Below are 21133 nucleotides of genomic sequence, written 5' to 3' on the forward strand. Positions count from 1 at the left end.
CAGATCCCAGACCGGGGTCCTACCCCTACCTCAACCCCTCTCTCCACAAGAACATCCCATATACCATTCCATCCGAAGAACATGGCCGGGTCGGTCCGGTAGCCGGGAGTTTGGAAGGGGGTCCATTGCGAGGCCGAAAACCAACCCAACGAAGCGTAGCTACAGGGTGTGGGGCGGGGCAGGGGCAGGGGCAGGGGGCTGTGTTCAGAGGGTTAAGGGTAGGAGAAGAGGAGAGGGGCGGCAGGAGGAGGGCATGTTAAAATTCCATGCATTAAAGAACCAAAAGAAGAGAAACAAGAATAGCAAATACAATTCATGCTGCTGCTGAAGTTCGGCAACGTCGCCTTAGCCTTAGCTCTCTCTATCTCTGTCTCTTTCCCTCTGATATGATATTGCTGTCTCTCTTTTGCTTACAGCCTGTGCTGCCTGCCTGCCTCTGCTGGTCTGCCTGCCTGTGCTGCTGCTCTGCCGGTGAAGTTCGGCAACGTCGCTTGTTTGCTTATAATTGACGTTTGCTTTGCACTGAAAGCCTGGGGTCTCTTCGGTTGCCAGAGTGAGATAGAGCTGCTCACACTTGGCTGCTAGAGCGAGATGCAGCGACTGGTTTTCGACGTTCGTTCCATGTTGTTGCTGCTTCAGCGCGCACACACAGAGAGCAGACAGAGTGTATGTGTGTGTGTGTGTGTATTGGTTGTGTTATGTAGTTTTATGTATATAAAGAATATGTATATATGGGCATACATATATACATATGTACTGAGCAAAGAGTGTGGGGTGGGGGAGGCCGCATGGAAAAACGAGTATCTGCTCTCCGTTGGTTTTTTTTTTTGTTTTTTTGCGGCCGTCCGGTCCGCTCGTCATTGTTGTAGCGCTGTCGTTGTCGCTGGCGCTGCCTCTGCCACTGCCTGCCCCTTCCCTTTTATTCTTGTATATTTATAAATGGTTATGTAGTCATTTTTCCGTCTCTGTCTGCGTATGTGTGTTCGTGCTGTGTCGTGTCGTTTGATGACGACGTATCCCCTGCCTGATACGGCGTAGAATTGTAGCTTTGTAGCCCGCATGTAGTTGTAGTTTTTGTCCATTTTGGGGGCGCAGGCAGGAAATCACATATAACCGTGGCTATGTGTGAGTGCGATGGCACTGTAGCTCTGTACATATGTGAGTGCTAGCTGGCTGTACAAAAATGGTAACTGCGCAGCCGCTGTCCGGTATACATATACCAAACGCGAAACGAGCTGCCTCTCGCTCGCACCTATGCTAATTTATACAAAGGGGGGGCAACACAATGGGGCTGGCTGCGGCTGCTCCAATCGATCGTGAAAGTTTCTCTCTCGCGCGCCAGGGCCTGGCCTGGCTGTACTTAAAGTTGGGGCCCGCGCGACAGACTCGCTTTAGTCGCTTTACATGCCTGGTGGGGTGCGGTTGTTGTATCTCTTTGCTGATTGCTTGCTCTCGCCATCTCTATCTCTCTCTCTCTCTCTGTCTGTATCCCGACCACCCCACCCACCCTCTTTGTTGACGTGTGCGAAAAAGCAAACAGAAAAAAAACTGAAAGAAATAACAGAATTTTACACAGAAAAAATAGTTTCTCTTTGTGCGTAGTTCACGTTTTTTCCGTTTCGTTAAGTTTTTTCGTTTTTAGAAGGCGCCTGACGCCATTTTGAGACAACAAGAGACACTCATTTAAGGCCTGCCTGCGCGCTCGGGTACCATTTATTGCAATATTTGGTTTAGTTTTTTGAAGATCTCATATTGGATGATCTATGCACGATGATTATGGGGGGAAAAAACCCCATTAAAGAAAATGATTGCCTAGAATTCATGAATATTCCAGGCAGAAGAAAAAACTCGTTTTCGTACGCATACATGGATCTACATTTCCATACACATGCACATGCATATGTACATGAGCGGGAGTGTATGTATTTAGCGCGCTGCTACGTGACCACACATACATGCACAGCAGCAGCAACGACACCGTCGTCGACCGACCGCATTTGCAGTGGCTGTTGTCAGGGGCCGGGGAGGGGAGAAGCATTGCAGTGGTTTTGTCAGAGGGGCAGAGAGAAGCATTTGCAGTATTTGTGCATTGAGCGAGGGGGTGAGGTGTGGTAAGAAGAGATGAGATGCCACCACATGCCGCGACAACTTTGTAGTTTTTCTCGCGCTTGCAGGCTCAACCACGGTCGCGGTGGTTGCAGATCCTGTATCCCCCCGCCTTGCCTTCAAGTTGTTTTTTTGCGGGCATCTCTCGTCTCTTTTTCCGGCTGTCTCCTGCTCAAACCTTTGAGGAAACGAATCGATAGAAAACTGTAAGCGACACACTTGCTTCCAGAAAATATATGCGAATATAGTATATTCTGGTGGCTGGCTGCTGGCGGCTGGGACTGGGACTGGCGGCGCTCTGGCTTTTGCGTTTGCAGCAGCGCAGGCGCACGCATACAAAACGGGTTAAGGAAAAAAAAAACCATTCGACGCGACACGACAATTTCTCTCCAACAGCGCATATGTCGCTCTCTTTCGCGCTGCCTAGTTTATTTTGCGTTGTTGGTTGTGTAGTTTGGCACAAACACACACAAACACGGACATATGCATGTACACGAAACGAACGAACGCCATGTTACTTTTTCGTTGGATTTTTCGCCTGCTGCTGCTTGTAGCCGCTGCCAACGTCGCTGCTGCCGCTATTTATTTTCAGCCCCGTTGCACGTCATCCGTCGGTGCCACCCCTCGTGTATACACGAATGTCTATGTGTGTGTGTGCTTTGAATTTCTGATGAAATTCTTTGCTTTCGAGTTAATTGCTGCTCGCAGCCAGCAGAGGACAGCGACAGAGGACTTCGAAGCCGGCAGCGTAGCAGAGCAGAGCTCGCCAGCACCAGCCCCCGCCCCAGACAGAAGTTGTGCCATTTTTCTTTGTGCTGCAGATCGGATCGGCTAGGAATCCTCTTTTTCTATATAGAAGTTGTTGAGTTGTTTCCTTTTTTTTTAGTTAAATTTGCACTTATTTTTATTCCGTATTTTTTTTTTTTTTTTACGATTTTTTCATTTTTTTCTTTCGTATATTAAAGGATATTGAAGGATTTTCCATTTTGTTGTTGTTTTTTTTTTTAGGATATTTAATTTCTTTGGTTATTTTTGGGAATATTTCATCTTTTGTAAGACTTTTCATGGGTTTATTTCTTTAAGGGGACTTTTTCACTTGTTTAAAACACTTTTTGTACACTTTTTTGGAACTACATATATTTATCTATAGAGAGAGCTCTCTCTATAGAGATTCTGGCACCATACAAACACATTTTATTGGTTTTCGTTGGGTTTGGATTTCCTTTCTTACCAATTGCGCTGAGAGCTGCAATGAAATAGAAAAATGGAAAGAAATATTATATACAAGTGATAATGATAATCATTTTCTAATCAGTAGTAATATATTGTAGGAATACAGACTGAGTAGACTCTTTTCTTAGAAGAAAATGTGTAGTTCTGTTGGAAATAAAGTCTGTTTTTGCACATGTTCTTTTATTTATGTTAAAAGTATACATTTTTCCAGACATAACTGTGTCGTGGATGTCTTTTTCTTTAAAAGAAATCAATTCTATAGAATTGTACCACTAGAATTCCAATTTCTAAAAATAAAAATATATACATACATATATGTATTATCTCCTTGAAAAAACACTAATTCTGGATTTCCACAACAGTTTATTAGAAATGTTTGTCTATCAGAAACATCCTCATGTTACTGTTATTTTCTGGCTCTGAAAAATGTTGTTCCTGGTGGAAAACTCTTTTAGGGAAATTCTAATTACGCATTAATTTCTGCTACTGAAATCGTCCTTACCTTACCTCACCCTTTTTCACTGCCTCAGTCTCCACTGCAAAAGCACCTGCATTGGTCTGCTGTATTACCGATTTGCCTACTAATATTTATTACCGATTTCCCCTTTCCATAAGGATCTCCAAGAAGGGGCTCGGCTCCTTGCTTCTAGCTCTAAGCAACCCACAAAAATATCCCTTAATTGGTACATTTCCCCTTTATGAATTGATGCATTTCCCCCCCTTAATAATACCATATATTTCCCTCGAAATGTGGGCGTATCTCCAAGCAAAAGTCTCCCCTAGGAATCCCCCCAAATATGTTTGCCCCTGAAAACGGGATACACCTCCCCCTAAACTCATACTCTTCTTCCAGGCATACGTATGCCCCCCACCTGTCTGCTGCTGGAAGCTTCCACAAAATGCAGTAATACTTACACCATTGATGAGGTGTTCCTTAACCGCTGAAGGATCCTGTTTTTGTCGGCTTATTGTACACCCGTTTTGGACTGTATTCGAAATTTATGCATTTTCGTGGTGGTACTTTTTCGAAACACCTCCAAAGAAGCGACGCGACGACCGGTACGGTACAGTTCTTTGACGGTGGGGGCTCAGCAGCTATAGCCCAACGATCCCGAACCGAATCGCGAGTCCAAATATTACCGTTTATATATTTGTTTAGAGACACAACAAATTTTTGTATATTTTTTTTGCGGTTTTTCTGTGAATTTCATTCATCAGAAAGAGCATCACAAAAAATTATTTTTGTATTGGGAAAACAACAAAAAAATTTGCATAATTTTATTCTTTTGGTTGGTATTTTTTATATATTTGCTTTTCCGTTTTGTTTTTGTTTGTATTTGATTGTATTTGCTGTGGTATTTTTTGTTGTAGCTTTTTCGCCTTGGAATTGGTGTAATTAATGCATTTTTCACACACACACAAGCACTCGCGAACACACACAGATACACATACACATAGATAGGGGGGTGTTGGTAGCAGCAGGGGGCTTAGGGGGCACTTTTTATTTTGTACATAACACTAATAATTTTAATTTATTTTTCTCTTTGTCGTGTGTGTTTTGGCGGCGTTTTTCTTGATTTAATTTACTTTTTTGTGGTATTTTTGACGGAAAAAACGCGCGCGCCTCCGTCGTGACTTTCGCGTTTTGCGTTTGCGTTTGTGTTTCGGCGGCGGCCATTCATTCCTTTGAAATTCATTCGTAAATGCACTAACGGAAGGAGAAAAGGCACTAACGCTGAAACTGACCCTCAGAAATATACCAAAATATACCGTCTCGATTTCGAAATATACCGTAAAAATACTGACGAATTATTCGAGTTCATACATATCTGCCGAAGGTATGGGGCGCTTTTATACCCTATTTCCTCTAATGATGTGAAAATTCTGTTTTTCAAGCTGCTTTAAAAAGTAATTAATAATGACCTTTTCATGGATGGAAATGTTTTTGATAATTTTTGTATCTTTCTGAATTCATTGGAGCCTGGGATGACAAACCTTTCCTCAATTCTATAATATCCATTTCCCCAGGGTATGATGAATGTTGCTTGTTTTCTCGGCACATGAGTCTGGCCCAAACAAATTGAATGTTGCCAACGGTAAAACGTAAGTGGTTACGTAAACATATTGCTACAGCAACATGTTTTGAAATACATTTTTGAAACCGAAAACGATTTTTTTTATAACATTTGAAATTGGGTGGAAAGAAAAGTCCTCGTTTCCGTTTCGAAACCGATCAGTTACCAAAACCGGTACGATATTTGAACCTGTGAGAAAGGGTACCCACCCCATGAAAATTGTTTCCCGTTGGGTTTACCTGGTTGTTGGTTCCAATGGTTGGGATATGCTGTTTTAATCATCACCATATGTCAATCCAAGTACAGTAATTTAAGTTTTTAATTTAAAAGCATGTAATGGGATTCATGCTGACTACCGGTTATTACCGATTCAAATAAATACCGAAATATACGGTCTCATTTTCAAAATAAACCGACGAACTCTTCATATTCCTCGATTTTGATATTCCGTGGAATATTACTAGCTATATATCTCTCAGCACTGCCCACATAATTTTATCCCATTAATAAATCAGTTGTCTACTTGACTGGCTTATATGAAATACTTGCCCTTACTCTAAAAAAGGGTTTTAGCTGTTTTTGCCTGTTGTCTATACCCTTTTTCATAGCACATTCAAAATTACGACTCATTTTTTCGTTGTAGGATTGAGCAGCAATGTGACCATCTGACCCTTAGAAATAGCGCGATAACGAACATAGCCCTCTTTCACCAGACTGCGCTAAAATTATTCAATTCAAACTATCGACTAAATACGAGTGGTGTGCGCCAAAGGGAAATAGTTTGAAAGTAAATGATTGAAAAGTATTGGTGTATTACATACCGATATACTGTAAATATACCGTCAAATAAATGTTGACGTCAAGATTTGCAGCGTAGGTCGCGCTCTGGGCTATTCTCTAAGAAAAATTTAAAATTTCCCGCGAAATTCATACCAAACCAGGCTGCCAGACAGCTGAAGCTAATTCTTTTTTCACCGATGTGGCAGCTCATTTTTGGTTTTATGTTAAAAGAAGTGCATGTATAATGTTATTGGTAATGTTAACTGTCCATGTTAAACACATTTTTACATAGTAACTACACACCTACATTTGTATGTAATTATCAGCGGAACGGAACTAGAACTGCCAAGAAGTTCACAAGGATGAACGTTAATAACAGTCAGCCGGCACAGAAAGTACTGTTATGGGCGATGGCGCCTAATTTGAATTAAAAAAAGGAACGATATGGCGGTATTTCGTATTTAAGGTGCTTCTATTTCATACCCTTATCGAAGTAGCGTATAAATTACACAGGATATGTTTATTATCGTTAAGAGCTCAAAAGAACGAAAGAACAACAGCTATCTCTTGCTGAAGAAAAGCGCTTAAAACTTAAGCTGAGGCGGGCATTAGAACCAGGTGGCAGCGCCATAGAGAGAACGGACAAAATAATCATTTTTTACATGATATAACGGTAAGCATATATAATATTGTATTAAATTAACCCTGGATTTTCATACTTATTTGATGTTAGTCGGTTTGACGAGGCAAGTATATGTATATCATATATGGACATATATATATAACCACTAAAAACGGTCAGTTTGTCAACCACGAAATTAAATGCATTTTTCCACTAAAATTGAATGGTCACTCTAGGTGTAGTAGCAAACCAGTAGCGAAATTTGGAACATTTTTGAATTAAAATTTAAAAAGTAACGGAAAAAAATCGAAGTCGTTACACATAAAAACTAAATTTAGTAAAATATTAAAATAAAATATCATATATATAATTAGATGAATTTCACATAAGATTAGCACCTCTTTAGCAACACACACACGCATATGTAAATACATGCAGTTGCATACACACCAACATTGTTGCATCTGTGTGAAAAAAGGCCTACGAAACGTGCATCAGGTAGAAAACTCTCTCGCTCGCGCTCTCTGTTTCACTTGTTGCTCAGATTGCTGCCAACGCAAGGTCTATTCGGATAGGGTACGACACATGTTTTCTCGCTCTATGTGATCTTCGTGAAAACATGTGTGAGTGAACATCTTGAGAGCACATTCCAAGACGCCGCACCTTAACTTAATAGACTTTGAATCAACTTCAGTTTTCGGTCCTGAGCGCCTTTTTCCGCTCTTCACAGTTTTTTTCTCTCTTGCCTCGAACAGATCGTGCCGTGGATCGGGTCGCTAGCATTTTCCGTATCTCTGTGAGACTTGCGCGCGAGTGTGTGCGTGTGAGTGTACTCCCTTCTGTTTGAAGTTTATAAAAAGAAGTCGAAAAATTGTTGGACCGCTGCGAGCGGCCTGTTTGTTGTTTTTTCTGTACAACAGAAAATGTTTTTGGAGAAACGTAGCTCTCTCTCCCCCCCCACGCAAGGAATTTCCACGTTCTGTGGCTGGAATCAGATTGTCCGGTGAGTGCATTTACAGTTGCTTTTGTTTTTCTCTCTCCACGCGGAGTTTTTACGCAGTTTATCCTACAGCTGGCTGGCCGCCACTCCACTCTCTTTGGAGTTTATTATCTTGTGCCCTGTTTTTGTTGCTGTTTCTCTCATCCTCCTTCGCATCCGTTGCTCCGTCTTTTTAATCGTCGTCTCTGTTTATGTGCGATCTCAAAAGCAACGATAAAGGGCATGTTGTTGTGGGGGAAGCGAGAGGGAGAGAGAGAGAAACGTAGGGATCAACTGTTATGTTGGAGGGTCGCTATTGGAAATGTTTTGCTATTTGGCTTACCACCGATCAGCTGATGGCCAAAAGTGTCATCTGCTAGATGATATCCTAGTACATTCCGCTATCCCAAATCTGTGTTCATTCCCGCATATATCGCATAAGACCCAGCTAATTCTATGTACTCGTACGCTGGCATGTCTAGAAATTGTAGTGTGGATTATGTATGTGCATTGCTGTAACATGATGCCATGCCTCAAAGTGAAGACATTACTCGTGTTCGTACTACAAGGCAGGCGGACTCGAAAAAACTGCACTTCTAAGCGCTTTTCGGCTCGGCAACAGTGGGAGAGGAGGGATGGATGGATGGATGGATTGGATGACTAATTAAAATGTGAGCCAAGCTACGCCTCGGAGGCGCAGATGTGCATTCATCTGTCTAGATTGTACGGCCGGACAGGAAGGATAGGATTGTGTTGTGCAGTTTGGGGGTCGGATCTCTAATTATAGCACAGCGTCTGATCTCATGTATGCTAAAAGCTAGAAGTTCTACAACATGTGTGCTCCAGACCGGACCAGACCCCCAGCAACAGAATTGGGGCTCCTCTTTCTGTGTTCTCTGGCTGTGTTTGTGTGGTCAAATCAAATTGGAAATATAAACACATCACAAGAAAATTGTATGAGCAAATTTGTATAAACTGTCCGGAGTCTCTGTATATACATAGAGTCTCTATATACATATGTACTCCATACCGATAATAAACCCCATCTGTATTGTCTTTTTTGTTTTTTGCCGTTTTGTTTATTTGCCCGTTTCCTCAGTGCCGCCTTTTGGAACGAAAATTAAAACGAAATTAATCAACGAACAAACAGAAAACACAGAAATTGAACAACAAACGATATATGTATACGGAATACCCTAAAAAAGTCTTCTAATTGCGAACCGAAACCCTAAATTCTCTTTGACATCCGTCGTTTTGGAGTTTTGGAATGTTTTGAAAACTTAGGAACTTGGGAAAACATCTTGGCAAAATCATTATACCCTTCATCTTAAAAAAGAAGGCGAAAAACTCATAGAGTCTGGAGTTTCTCCGGTTTTACGGGACCCCAAAGTAATACATATGTATGTATCTTTATCTGTATCTGTGAATGAACTCTTATCTGGGGGGACAGTTGAAATTATGAAATATTTTTAGACCGTGGAGCAGGCAGCTCCATGTTTGGTGGTGCGCCGACAATGTGCTCCACTGCTCCCCATGTTGTTTCTAGACTTTTGGGGAATGCTTATCTGTCTCCAGCGCGTAGCACAGTTTACGTTTTTTGATTCGGTTGTGCCCCCGGCCCCTCTCTGGCGGCGACCGGGCGATAAGAGATGGACCAGAAGCCCCAAACTACGGCTTCGGGCATGGGAAATCATCAGCATAGGGATATGGGGATGAATACGAATTTGTAATGCTCTTTCAGTGTTGGAAAGAGTTGAAAGTCCTATCCTTTTGGAACTTTACTTGATTTCAAGTATCGTACAGTGCTTTTAATAGGAAAAAGATTCAACTTGCTGCTCCTCGGAACTCTCTTGCATTATTCAATATTTCATTGAATCAAAAATACTAGAAAAATACCAGAAAAATTCTAGAAAACCGCAAAACAGCAAAAATAAAAGACATAATAAAACAATCCATCACGAATGGCACATTGGATCTGAAAGTATTTAGATCTTCTTAAGATTTGTTCCCTTCTTATATGTAGACGCCTCTATTCTACCCTTTCCTTCCAATCCAATCTATTTCATTCCACACTTGTTTTACTATAAACAAAATATGAGTGTGGTGGTCCAAGATCCAAGACTTGAAGCTGATAAACGAAGGCGGCAGGCAGGCAGCAGGCCCCAGGCAACAACGGATTAAACTTTAGTCACACACAAACACAAACCTTGGGGTTTATCGCCTGTTGGGGTTTGAGTTCATTCAGTTTTCCGTTTCGAGTCTGTGCGTCTCAGTCGGTGCGTAAGATTCGTTGGGTGCGGATGGTGGATTTGGCTTTGGATTTGGTACGACGTTTCGGAAGAGAAAATTGGAGCATCTCATGTTGATAAGAAGATCAAAGTGTGGGTTGGGGGGGGCAGCAGCGAAAGAGATCACTGTACTACACCACACATATACCGTATACAGAAGAAGAAAACTGTCGCTAATGTTGTCTCTTTTTCTCTTGTTCTTCAGAGCTTAAGGAAAGCGCAGCATGAAAGGATAACGGCTCACAAAAGTGAAGAAGAGTAAGAAAGAGTTAAAGCTACTGCTATCGATTGCATCATAAATGTATCTGTTTCAGCTTTCAGATGAAAGGATAACGGCACACAACTGAGAAGAAGAAGAATCAGAGAAAGCGGAAGAGTAAGCGAGATAAACATCTGCGGATATGAATATTATATAGTCATAATTTTGTACTTTTCAGATCACGTGGCACAAACGAAACTAAACGAAAGAAAAAGCTGATTAAAAACGCGACCGGAAGTCCCCCAGAGAGAAAGAGTCAGAGAATCGGAGAAGAGACGAGAAGAGTGTGTGGTGTGTTTGTGTGAGGTAGTGTGACCGCTTGCGATGTTGGAGCTGCTGCGACCGCATCGCAGCGGCCTTATCGCGGCTCTCTTTGTGCTCGCCGTACTCACCCCTCTGTGGGGCACGGAGGCGCAGAGGCCGCCGCAGCATGGGCGTCGTGACCGGCCGCGCAATCCCCCGCGGCAGTACATCAAGACGCATCCGTGCGAGCGATCCTCATGCTATCCGGCCACCGGTAACCTGCTGATTGGCCGCGAGAATCGACTGACGGCCAGCTCGACCTGTGGCCTGCATTCGCCGGAGCGATTCTGTATCCTGTCCCATTTGCAGGACAAGAAGTGCTTCCTGTGCGACACGCGCGAGGAGACGCGCCACGATCCGTACAAGAACCATCGCATCGGGCAGATCATCTACAAGACGAAGCCGGGCACGAATCTGCCCACCTGGTGGCAGTCGGAGAACGGCAAGGAGAACGCCACCATTCAGCTGGACCTCGAGGCGGAGTTCCACTTTACCCATTTGATCATTACCTTTACGACCTTCCGGCCGGCGGCCATGTATATCGAGAGATCGTTTGATTTCGGCCGCACCTGGCACGTGTACCGGTACTTTGCCTACGACTGTGCCGACTCCTTCCCGGGCGTGTCCACGGTCCTGCACAACATCACGGACGTGATGTGCACCTCGCGCTACTCCAATGTGGAGCCCTCGCGCAACGGCGAGGTGATCTTCCGAGTGCTGCCGCCGAACATCAATGTGTCCGATCCGTATGCGGAGCACGTGCAGAACCAGCTGAAGATGACGAACCTGAGGATCCAGCTGTCGAAGCTGCACAAGCTGGGCGACAATCTGCTGGACAGTCGGCTGGAGAACGAGGAGAAGTACTACTACGGCATCTCCAATATGGTGGTGCGCGGCTCCTGCTCCTGCTATGGCCACGCCTCCCAGTGTCTGCCCCTGGACATGGCCATCCAGGGGGAGTTCGGCGACGGGATGGTGCACGGCCGGTGCGAGTGCACCCACAACACCAAGGGCCTGAACTGCGAGTCCTGCGAGGATTTCTTCAACGATCTGCCCTGGAAGCCGGCCTTTGGCAAGCAGACGAATGCCTGCAAGAAATGCGAGTGCAACGACCATGCCGTCAGCTGTCATTTCGATGAGGCGCTGTTCACCGCCTCGGGCCATGTGTCCGGTGGCATGTGCGATAATTGTCTGCACAATACCCAGGGCCAGCACTGCGAGGAGTGCATGCCGTACTTCTACCGCGATCCCACGCAGGACATCCGCTCGGAGCACGTCTGCCAGCCGTGCGACTGCGATCCCAATGGCGCGCTGGACGATGGCATCTGTGACTCGGTGAACGACCCGGAGAACGGCGCCGAGGCTGGGGCCTGCCACTGCAAGGCCTTTGTAAAGGGCCGCCGCTGCGACAAGTGCAAGGATGGCTACTGGAATCTGCAGCCGAACAATCCCGACGGCTGCGAGGCCTGCACCTGCAACATCCTCGGAACGATCAACAACTCCGGCTGCGTGATGCACACGGGCGAGTGCAAGTGCAAGCGATTCGTCACCGGCAAGGACTGCAACCAGTGCATGCCGGAGACCTTTGAGCTGTCCGAATCGGAGGATGGCTGCTCCATGTGCAACTGCGATGCGGGCGGCTCCTACGACAACTTCTGCGACGTGCTGACGGGACAGTGCCGCTGCCGGCCGCACATGACGGGTCGGACTTGCGCACAGCCCAAGCAGAACTACTTCATACCCGATCTCCATGTGGTGCACGAGGCCGAGGTGTCGGACGTGTGCATCACGTACGGCAGCAATGGCAACTGCAGCACTGTGGCGGAGGCGCCCACGAGCGGCACCACTGGCTTCACGGGCATCGGGTTCACGCGCGTGCCCGAGAACTCGGAGATGGTCTTCACTGTCGACAATATACCCCGCTCGATGCCGTACGATGTGGTGATCCGCTACCAGAGCACCTCCCGCGGCGACTGGGATGATGCCTACATCACGCTGGTGCGTCCCGATGAGATCGATCCGGATGGCGAGTGCGCGGAGCTGGTGGCCGCCACCTCTTCGGAGACAAGGATACCGTTCAATCTGCCCGATCGCAGTCGCCAGGTGGTGGCCCTGAATGACGTGTGCCTGGAGGCGGGCAAGGTGTACAAATTCAAGATTTACTTTGAGCGCAGGCGCCACAACGAGGACAGTCCCACGGCCACCATTCTGGTGGATTCGCTGACGCTGATTCCACGCATAGAAGTCACCCCGATCTTCACGGGCTCGCCCATGGCGGACCTGCGTCGTCGGGAGTACGCCAAACACAACTGCAACCAGTCGCTGTACGACATCAACTACAAATCGGATCCCGAGTGCCGGGACCTGGACAACTACGTGAGCACCTATGTCCATGACGGTGCCAGCATGTGCAACTGCAACCCGACAGGCTCCTACTCGAAGGTTTGCGACTCGAACGGTGGCTTCTGCCACTGCAAACCGAACGTGGTGGGACGGCAGTGCGATCAGTGCGCCCCGGGGACCTATGGCTTTTCGCCGGAGGGATGCAAGGCCTGCGACTGCAACAGCATCGGGTCGAAGGACAACAATTGCGACTTGATCACCGGCCAGTGCCAGTGCGTGCCGAACACCTATGGCCGGGAGTGCAACCAGTGCCAGCCGGGATACTGGAACTTCCCCGAGTGTCGCGTCTGTCAGTGCAACGGACATGCGCCCAGTGTGATCCCCTGAAGGGCACTTGCCTCAATTGCCAGGACTTTACCACCGGCTACAGCTGCGACAGCTGCCTCGATGGCTACTACGGCAACCCGCTGTTTGGCAGCGAGATCGGATGTCGCCCCTGCCGCTGCCCCGAGACGGTGGCCAGTGGCCTGGCCCATGCCGATGGCTGCTCTCTGGACACGCGCAACAACAACATGCTCTGCCACTGCCAGGAGGGCTATGCCGGTGCCCGCTGCGAGATCTGTGCGGACAATCACTTTGGGTCGCCGGAGAACGGCGGCACCTGCTCCAAGTGCGACTGCAGCAACAACATCGATCCGTACGACACAGGCAACTGCGATCGGGAGACGGGCTCCTGCCAGAAGTGCCTCTACCAGACGACCGGCGACCACTGCGAGCTGTGCCGCGACGGCTTCTTCGGGATGCCCTGCAGCAGAACTGCCAGCAGTGCGATTGCGATTTCTTGGGCACGAACAACACCCTGGCCCACTGTGACCGCCGCTCGGGCCAGTGCCCGTGTCTGCCGAATGTCCAGGGCCTGCGCTGCGATCAGTGTGCGGTGAACCACTGGAAGATTGCCTCCGGCGAGGGCTGCGAGGCCTGCAACTGCGACGCCATCGGTGCCGTTCAGGAGCAGTGCAATCCCTACACCGGACAGTGCAAGTGCAAGCAGGGATTCGGCGGCAGGGCGTGCAACCAGTGCGAGGCCCACTACTGGGGTAATCCCAACGAGAGGTGCCAGGCCTGCGAATGCGATCAGTACGGGGCGGCGGACTTCCAGTGCGACCGGGAGACGGGCCATTGCGTCTGCCACGAGGGTATCGGTGGCTACAAGTGCAACCAGTGCGCACGCGGCTTCATTGGCCAGTTCCCGCACTGCTCGCCCTGCGGCGAGTGCTTCAACAACTGGGATATCATTCTGACGGCCCTTGAGGACTCCACGGAGGCCACCATCCAGCGGGCCAAGGAGATCAAACAGGTGGGCGCCACCGGTGCCTACACGGCGGAGTTCAGTGAGCTCGACAAGAAGCTGCAGCACATCCGGGACCTCCTGCAGAACACCTCCGTCAGCCTGGAGGACATCGACCGACTGGATGCCGAGACGAATGGACTGAAGCAGCAGCTGTTGGCCTCCCACGGCCGCCTGGCCGAGACGGAACGCAACCTGGACGAAATCTACAATTCGCTTAGTCTGTCGGGCGTGGAGCTGGAGGGTCTGCAGAATCACTCGCGTCTAGTGCAGCAGCTCTCGAAGGAGCTCAAGGAGAACGGCATCCAGCTGCAAGAGTCCAACATCGAGGGAGCCCTGAATCTCACGCGGCATGCCTACGAGCGGGTGAGCAATCTCTCGACGCTCAAGGACGAGGCCAACGAGCTGGCCTCCAACACGGATCGCAATTGCAAGCGCGTGGAGACGCTGTCCAACAAGATCAAGGACGAGTCGGATGCCATTGCCAACAACGACAAGACCATCGACGACTATCGCACGGAACTGAGCTCCTGACCGCCCAGATCCCCGAACTGAACAACCAGGTGTGCGGCAAGCCGGGCGATCCCTGCGACAATCTGTGCGGCGGTGCGGGATGCGGCAAGTGCGGTGGTTTCCTCTCCTGCGAGCACGGCGCTCGCGCCCACTCGGACGAGGCCCTGAAGGTGGCCAAGGACGCCGAGCTGGCCATCACCACGAAGAAGGATCAGGCGGATCAGACCATCCGGGCGCTGACGCAGGCCAAGCTCAATGCCTCGGAGGCATTCCAGAAGGCCAAGGCCGGATTCGAGCAATCAGAGCGGTATCTCAATCAAACGAACGACAACATAAAGCTGGCCACCAAGCTGATCAATGCCGTCACCGACTTCCAGGAGAACAAAACGGCCTCGCCGTCGGAGAGCAAGCAGCTGGCGCAGGATACGCTGCTGCTTGACCTAAAGCTGGACCCCAAGGAGATCGAATCGCTCGGCATGAAGATCAACGATGCCGTGTCCTCGCTGAAGAACGTCGAGTCCATCATCTACAAGACCCGACCGGACTTGGAGCGTGTGAATCGCCTGCAGAGCTCTGCCAATGCCACCAAGGAGACGGCAAACAATATTCTGGAGGCGGCCAACTCTGTGGTGGAGAATCTGGCCGCTGCGGACGAATCGCAGGGCAAGGCTCAGGATGCCATTCAGCAGGCGAACAGCAACATTGAGCTGGCGGCCAAGGATCTGGAGAAGATCGACGAAGAAACGAATTCAGCCGAGTCGCCGGCCAATCACACCGCCCAGCAGGTCGACGAGCTGGCCAAGAAGGTGCAGCGCCTGCAGAACAACATCGTGAAGAACGACCGCGACGCGAAGGAGATCACAAAGGAGGCCAGTCGCGTCAAGCTGGAGGCCATGCGCGCTCGCGGCGAGGCCAACAATCTGCAGTCCTCGACCAGTGCCACCAACCAGACGCTCACCGATCGCGCCAGTCGCTCGGAGAACGCCAGGGAGCGGGCCAAGCAGCTGCTACAGCGCGCCTCCAAGCTGACGGTGGACACCAATGCGAAGCTGAAGGATCTGAACGATCTGCAGTCGGTGTACCAGATCAAAAACCAGGAGCTGGGCGAGCTGGAGGCGGCCATTGGACCGCTGAACGATCAGTTGAATGAGTTTTTGCGGAATATTCAAGATCGGGCCGTTTATTATCGGCAGTGTTAGAGGCGGGAAAAGTGAGTACCAAATAATCAATACTCCTATTGATCTAGCGATAACCAACACGTTTTCTTTTTCTTGCAGCCTCCAGCGGCCATTTCAATTGCCATATTCATGAACAAATACGCGAAATGCGAACTGCAAAATGCAAATAACGATAATTACGAAAGGAATCAAAGCAAAGGCAAACAAGTTATTATGTAACACATGTTAAGTTACCGTTACGTTCTGTACTCTAAGCAAAAAAAACTCTGCAATGCTAATTTTAAATTGAAACACACAGGAAAATTCAAGAAGCACTTTTAATGTGTACACTCTTCTTATTCTATACCTTACAACACTTGTAATGCAATACATGTAATTAAATAAACTACTTAGATGTGGATATTGCATTTGAGAGAGAGAGGGAGGGCAGCATTGCAATAATTGAGAGATTATCCATCATTGCGGAGTTCTCTCATCTCCGTTTCGTTTGCCGTTGTTGATTCACGGAATTCCGACATGCTCACATATGCGCTGCTCTGCAGGGGGGCGTCTTTAGCAAATATTTGACATTACATTGTCAACAAGTTGCATTATGTCCAAAAAAGTTTTAAATTGTTTAAACAATACTACTTTTTCAGATGTTTTGTGTTTTTATTTTTCCAGTTTCCGGTCACACTACAATGCAAGCAACATGTACACTAGCAGCATAGGTACGCAAAAATGAGAGTTCTAGCAACATGTGTCAGCAACATGCAAAAAGAATTGCGCCAAAATGATGCTTCAGTGGGTGTTTGTTTTCTTTTGCTTAAACCTTATTTTATAGACAAAAAAGTGAACGGGGTCGTTAAAATTGGTCAGTCTGGTAGGGAAATTGATTCATTAATCGAACAAAAGTGTGTGGGCATGGCTTAATGTTCTATCTAGCTTATAATATTTGACGGAACATCAAAATTAGGCAATATGGTTTCCAATCATTGACGAAGAACTATTAACCCATTATAGGCCAAGGGGTATTTCAATTTACCACCGAAAATAATGAAAATTTAATCATTTTAGCGCAGTTCAGGTGAAAGTTAGCGTTGTTATTTTTAAGTTCAGATGAAAGATGGCATGAATCTACAAGAAGAATTTACAATCGTTAAACTTTTCCGACATGTTCCTCAAGAAGTTGAACTGTTTTAATAGTGGGGGGCTTTAGTGGGCTAAGACGCTGCCACCGCTGTTTCACGGTTATTCTGTGCTTCCCACCTTCTTCGCATTTACAGTTAGTAGAGCCACAGCCGCCGCTCGGGGCCGCCGCGAAAAATGAAACAGCAGAAAAGTAGTGTCAAATTTTATTTCTGAATTCAGAAAACTCTGTTCATATATACCACAAAAATATCCAATATTTTGCAAAACATAAGAATAAAAAGATTCATATTCAAGCATCATCCCTTAACAAGTTAATTGCCCCTTTTTTCGTGTTTACCGCAATTTCACCTGATTTCGTCTCGTTCGCACGCACGTGGATGCGTTTTTATGTTGTGCTTTGAAATAAATCCAGAAACAACGAAGAAATTAAGCAAAAAACACAAAAATGTAACACAAAAACCGCGCCATAAAAATCAATAAGAAAAATGGAGTGAGAAGTCAGTGGAAAAGAAGTATAAATAATAAGAAAATAACCGTGGAAGAGATCTGCAATTTTGGAATTTTGTTTCAATTTTAATCCGTTTTCTCCGTGTACGTGTCCATGTGTGTGTTCCCGTTCGTTCGTGTGCTTCGTGGTTTTACCGTTACAATTCCGAAATATCTTGAAAGAAGAGAGAAAATGAAATGAAATATTGTGCAAAATAAAAGAGTCATGAAAAATAATCAAAGCATATGAAGAGAAGACCAATTATTGTTCATTAACAAAAAGGGAAAAACAAATGGTTTTTTCGCTCTACCTTTTGTGCTCGTGTTCTCGCAGAAGAAATCTTTGAACGGAACTGCAGAGTCCGAAAAAGCAACAAAAACCCAATCATTAATAACAAAAAACTACACATAATATATCATATAATCACAACTATATAATTAATTAACTAACTGAAAAACCTTCACCGATACATCATTTATTTTGGGAGCCACCAAAAAGCCGACGGCTTTTTGCTTTTGTGCGGACTGTGTTTTTGCACAGCGAATTTTCTTATCTCTGGAAAACAACAACAGCAACAGAAACAACAACAACGACTATGGCAAAGGTAAAGGTAAAGCTGAAGCCTGAGTGAAGCCTCAGCTAAGCTCTTAATTTTATTAGAAAATTATTTATTTATGTGAAAACCAAACAGCTGTCAGAAGAACCACTTCACCCACCAGCACTCTCATTCTTTTTTATCGTGAGTGATTCGGGATAATGGGATAGATATGTGGAAAAGTGTACGAAAATAAGAGATGTTTGATTCTTAAGCTTTGTGCACGTAACACTAACAGAAAAATTAATGAGGTGTCTATTTAGTCGTGGAATTGGTATATGTATATATATAGTAGCTAAAACAATAAAACGATCATGGAAAAAAATGTAAAAGGCATATGTTTTGCGGTGAATATATGTATATTTTTTTTTTATTTAATAGTTTGTCTGGAAGGTGTGTATAGTAATGTATCAAAATATACTAGAATATAAACGCACTCAAATTTTGTTCTCATGTTGTTTTACAGCGTTTGAAATCGAATTATAGAGGTACAATTTCATAAATAAAAACAAAAGAATATATATATGTAATTAATATTCCTGTACGTTTGGTTTGCGCTTATAAAAACCGGCCCTATACCATGGCTAAAAGTACCAATAATTGCTCAGAAATGTGTAAGAAACTAGAAAAGGCGGCATTTATTCAATTTCTGGCTGTAACATTACTAAAAAAATTTATAATTGTCACTTAAATCATATAAAATTCATCTATAACCACTTTACATATAATATTCTTACTCCCAAGTAGTGGCGTGGTCCTCGAAATTAGTTAACTGGTGCCTAACATCTTTAAATTGTGTCCATAAATCCTGGGCCAAGCGCAAAATCAACAAAAACCGTAACCAAATCGTATGAAAAATCTTTGATCCAACGGCAAATTTTATAAGAAATGTATCCCTCAAAGAGATCCATCCAAATTAGTTGTTCTCCTAGGACTAATCTCAACGAAATCTGTTGTGAAAATATAATATTCTCGTGAAAATTGTTGGTACTGGACCCAAAACTCAATCCAGAGCCCATCTCTACCTCCACATTTTCTTCGTTGGCAAATGTTTGTCAATTTGGATTTCGTTTTATTGCTTGTATGTGTACACATGTACGCCCCTCTGTGTGTGTGTGTGTGTGGGTGTATCGGTGGTGCGTGGGCGTTGGTCCTTGGGTGGGATTTTGGGGGAGTCAATATGGAGTGGGTCTCCGTCTCCGTCTCCCTAGCCCGGAGTCGGTTTTCACTTGTTTGTATAAATTATGCATGTTTTGTGGGTTTTATGCGTTGAATTCGCATTGATTTCTTTGGATTGCCGTTGGAATCAATGGACCCGTTGGGTGGAGAGTCGCCCTCCCATGCATTTTATGATGTGTAAAATTGAACGGGAATTGTGCAGATGGAACAAAATGTTGTAGAGTCGTAAAAATTCTTATGGCAAAATAGGTAGTTGACGATGGCATGTGTGGGGTGGAGGGCTTGTCGTAAAATGTAACAAAAATTGTTAAGGTACTGCAAAGATAATGAAATGTATATGGCGCAACACTCCACAGGGATATATGTATCTTTTGTGCTCCAACGTTTGGAATATCATAATTATCACAGCAATATTTCTTTTGAGTGCTGCAGCTCTTCCATCTTTTGGAGGAGATCGAGTCTCCAAGAAACTCTTGCACTTTGTGGTCAGAGATCGTTAGGACCTTCCAAAGAATAGCTCTCTGCCATTTCGCCACCCATAGAAACCCCAATTCCTGCAATCCAGGTGGCCAATGATGACATAAGAGTCAAATTCCAGTGAATGAGGGCAGAGCAGTCTTGACATCTATCGTTTTTGAATATTCCGCTCATCCGAAAGTACTGATTGGTGCCATGGCTATCCACATTGTCCATGCGCTTAAATTCTTGTGAACCCACTCTCTGCAGTTAATTCGGAGAGAGCTTTACCCCTTTAACGACTTCAGAGTCTTGGCATCGGTGTAATGAGTGAGTTTCTCGAGAGTTTCTCCCACCGAAGAGCAGGAAATCCCACTTATTGCTCAATCTGCAGGCCATTACGCTGCACGACCGTAAAAGCCAGAAAAGCCTTCAATCCCAATCAACCGATTGAGGGTTCGGATAGCGGATGGAAGCGGAAGGGTGATTGCCAGTCAGTGCCCCAAGGCACTGCGCGGCCATTTTTCACTGGCTACCAAATGTAGCTACATTTTTCTTAGGGTTTTTCCTTCTCAAGCAAATTTCGCAATACATTTTTTATGACAGAACACGTGTGTGGACGGGAGGGGGGTGGAGATGTGGGATGGATGGCTATGTGGGTGCCGTGTGGGTGCTGTTTGAGGACCTCCACCAACAGTCGCGTGCCTGTTCGTTTCGTGACAGGTTTGTTTTGTTCCTTGATAAATTACCTTTTCACTTGTCGCTCTATATAAAATTATTTCTCTTTATCTTTAACTTGCCTTCATTTCCCTCAGCTTTTTGTTTCATTTTGTTCCATTTAAGTTTTCTTCTTGGATTGCTCGTTCCATTTGCTTGGCGGCGGCTGCCTATGAAATTTTGATTTTCACGGCAAATGCGGCCAAGTTCAGTCGTGGGGCACACACAAGTGGGAACAATTCTACTTTGAAATTGGGTTCTCGAGACGCTCAAGATCTCATTGGACCCGTATTATTATGTACTCTGAGCAGAGGCTTACCACAGGCCAGAGACCCCCCTGTGTTCAGTAGTTTTTCTGTTTTTCTTGAGGGAAAAAATACGTTTGCGGCAGTGTCCCCACTATCAGAGAGTATGATGGACTTGTGGGTTACCCTAGAGTTAGAGAATGGAATCTAAGATGTTGAATCTTGGATTTTTAAAGGACTATCTTCTTTTTTTTTATGAATTTTGTAGACTAAAGATATTAATGGATCGAAATAAC

General features: G+C 45.8%; 3 protein-coding genes across 5 annotated transcripts in view; 2 read left to right on the plus strand and 1 right to left on the minus strand.

Moving 5' to 3' along the window:
• Window positions 1–4645, minus strand: part of LOC108161750 (protein split ends) — an 85445-nt gene extending 80800 nt beyond the window's left edge. For all 3 annotated transcript variants that reach the window (XM_033393007.1, XM_033393003.1, XM_033393005.1), the window contains exons 1-2: window positions 4255–4645; window positions 3338–3352 (exon numbers count right to left, since the gene is read on the minus strand). In XM_033393007.1, the coding sequence (XP_033248898.1) occupies window positions 3338–3352; window positions 4255–4259 (20 nt within the window). In that variant the 5' untranslated portion in view covers window positions 4260–4645. The remainder of the gene's footprint in view (window positions 1–3337; window positions 3353–4254) is intronic.
• A 2894-nt stretch (window positions 4646–7539) lies between these two features.
• On the plus strand, window positions 7540–16425 carry LOC108163072 (laminin subunit beta-1). Its single transcript, XM_033392957.1, is given in 8 exon segments — window positions 7540–7819; window positions 10289–10341; window positions 10398–10459; window positions 10521–13352; window positions 13355–13783; window positions 13786–14862; window positions 14865–16059; window positions 16127–16425. Coding segments are annotated over 4 exon segments (5376 nt in total). The 5' UTR covers window positions 7540–7819; window positions 10289–10341; window positions 10398–10459; window positions 10521–10666; the 3' UTR covers window positions 16049–16059; window positions 16127–16425.
• Window positions 16426–17302: 877 nt separating this feature from the next.
• Window positions 17303–21133, plus strand: part of LOC108162309 (filamin A-interacting protein 1-like) — a 101630-nt gene continuing 97799 nt past the window's right edge. The window contains exon 1 of the mRNA XM_017296978.2: window positions 17303–18249. Coding sequence (XP_017152467.2) covers window positions 18241–18249 — 9 coding nt within the window. The 5' untranslated portion in view covers window positions 17303–18240. The remainder of the gene's footprint in view (window positions 18250–21133) is intronic.

Source organism: Drosophila miranda, chromosome 4 (genome assembly GCF_003369915.1).
Source record: "Drosophila miranda strain MSH22 chromosome 4, D.miranda_PacBio2.1, whole genome shotgun sequence".
NCBI classification, from domain to species: Eukaryota; Metazoa; Arthropoda; class Insecta; order Diptera; family Drosophilidae; genus Drosophila; species Drosophila miranda.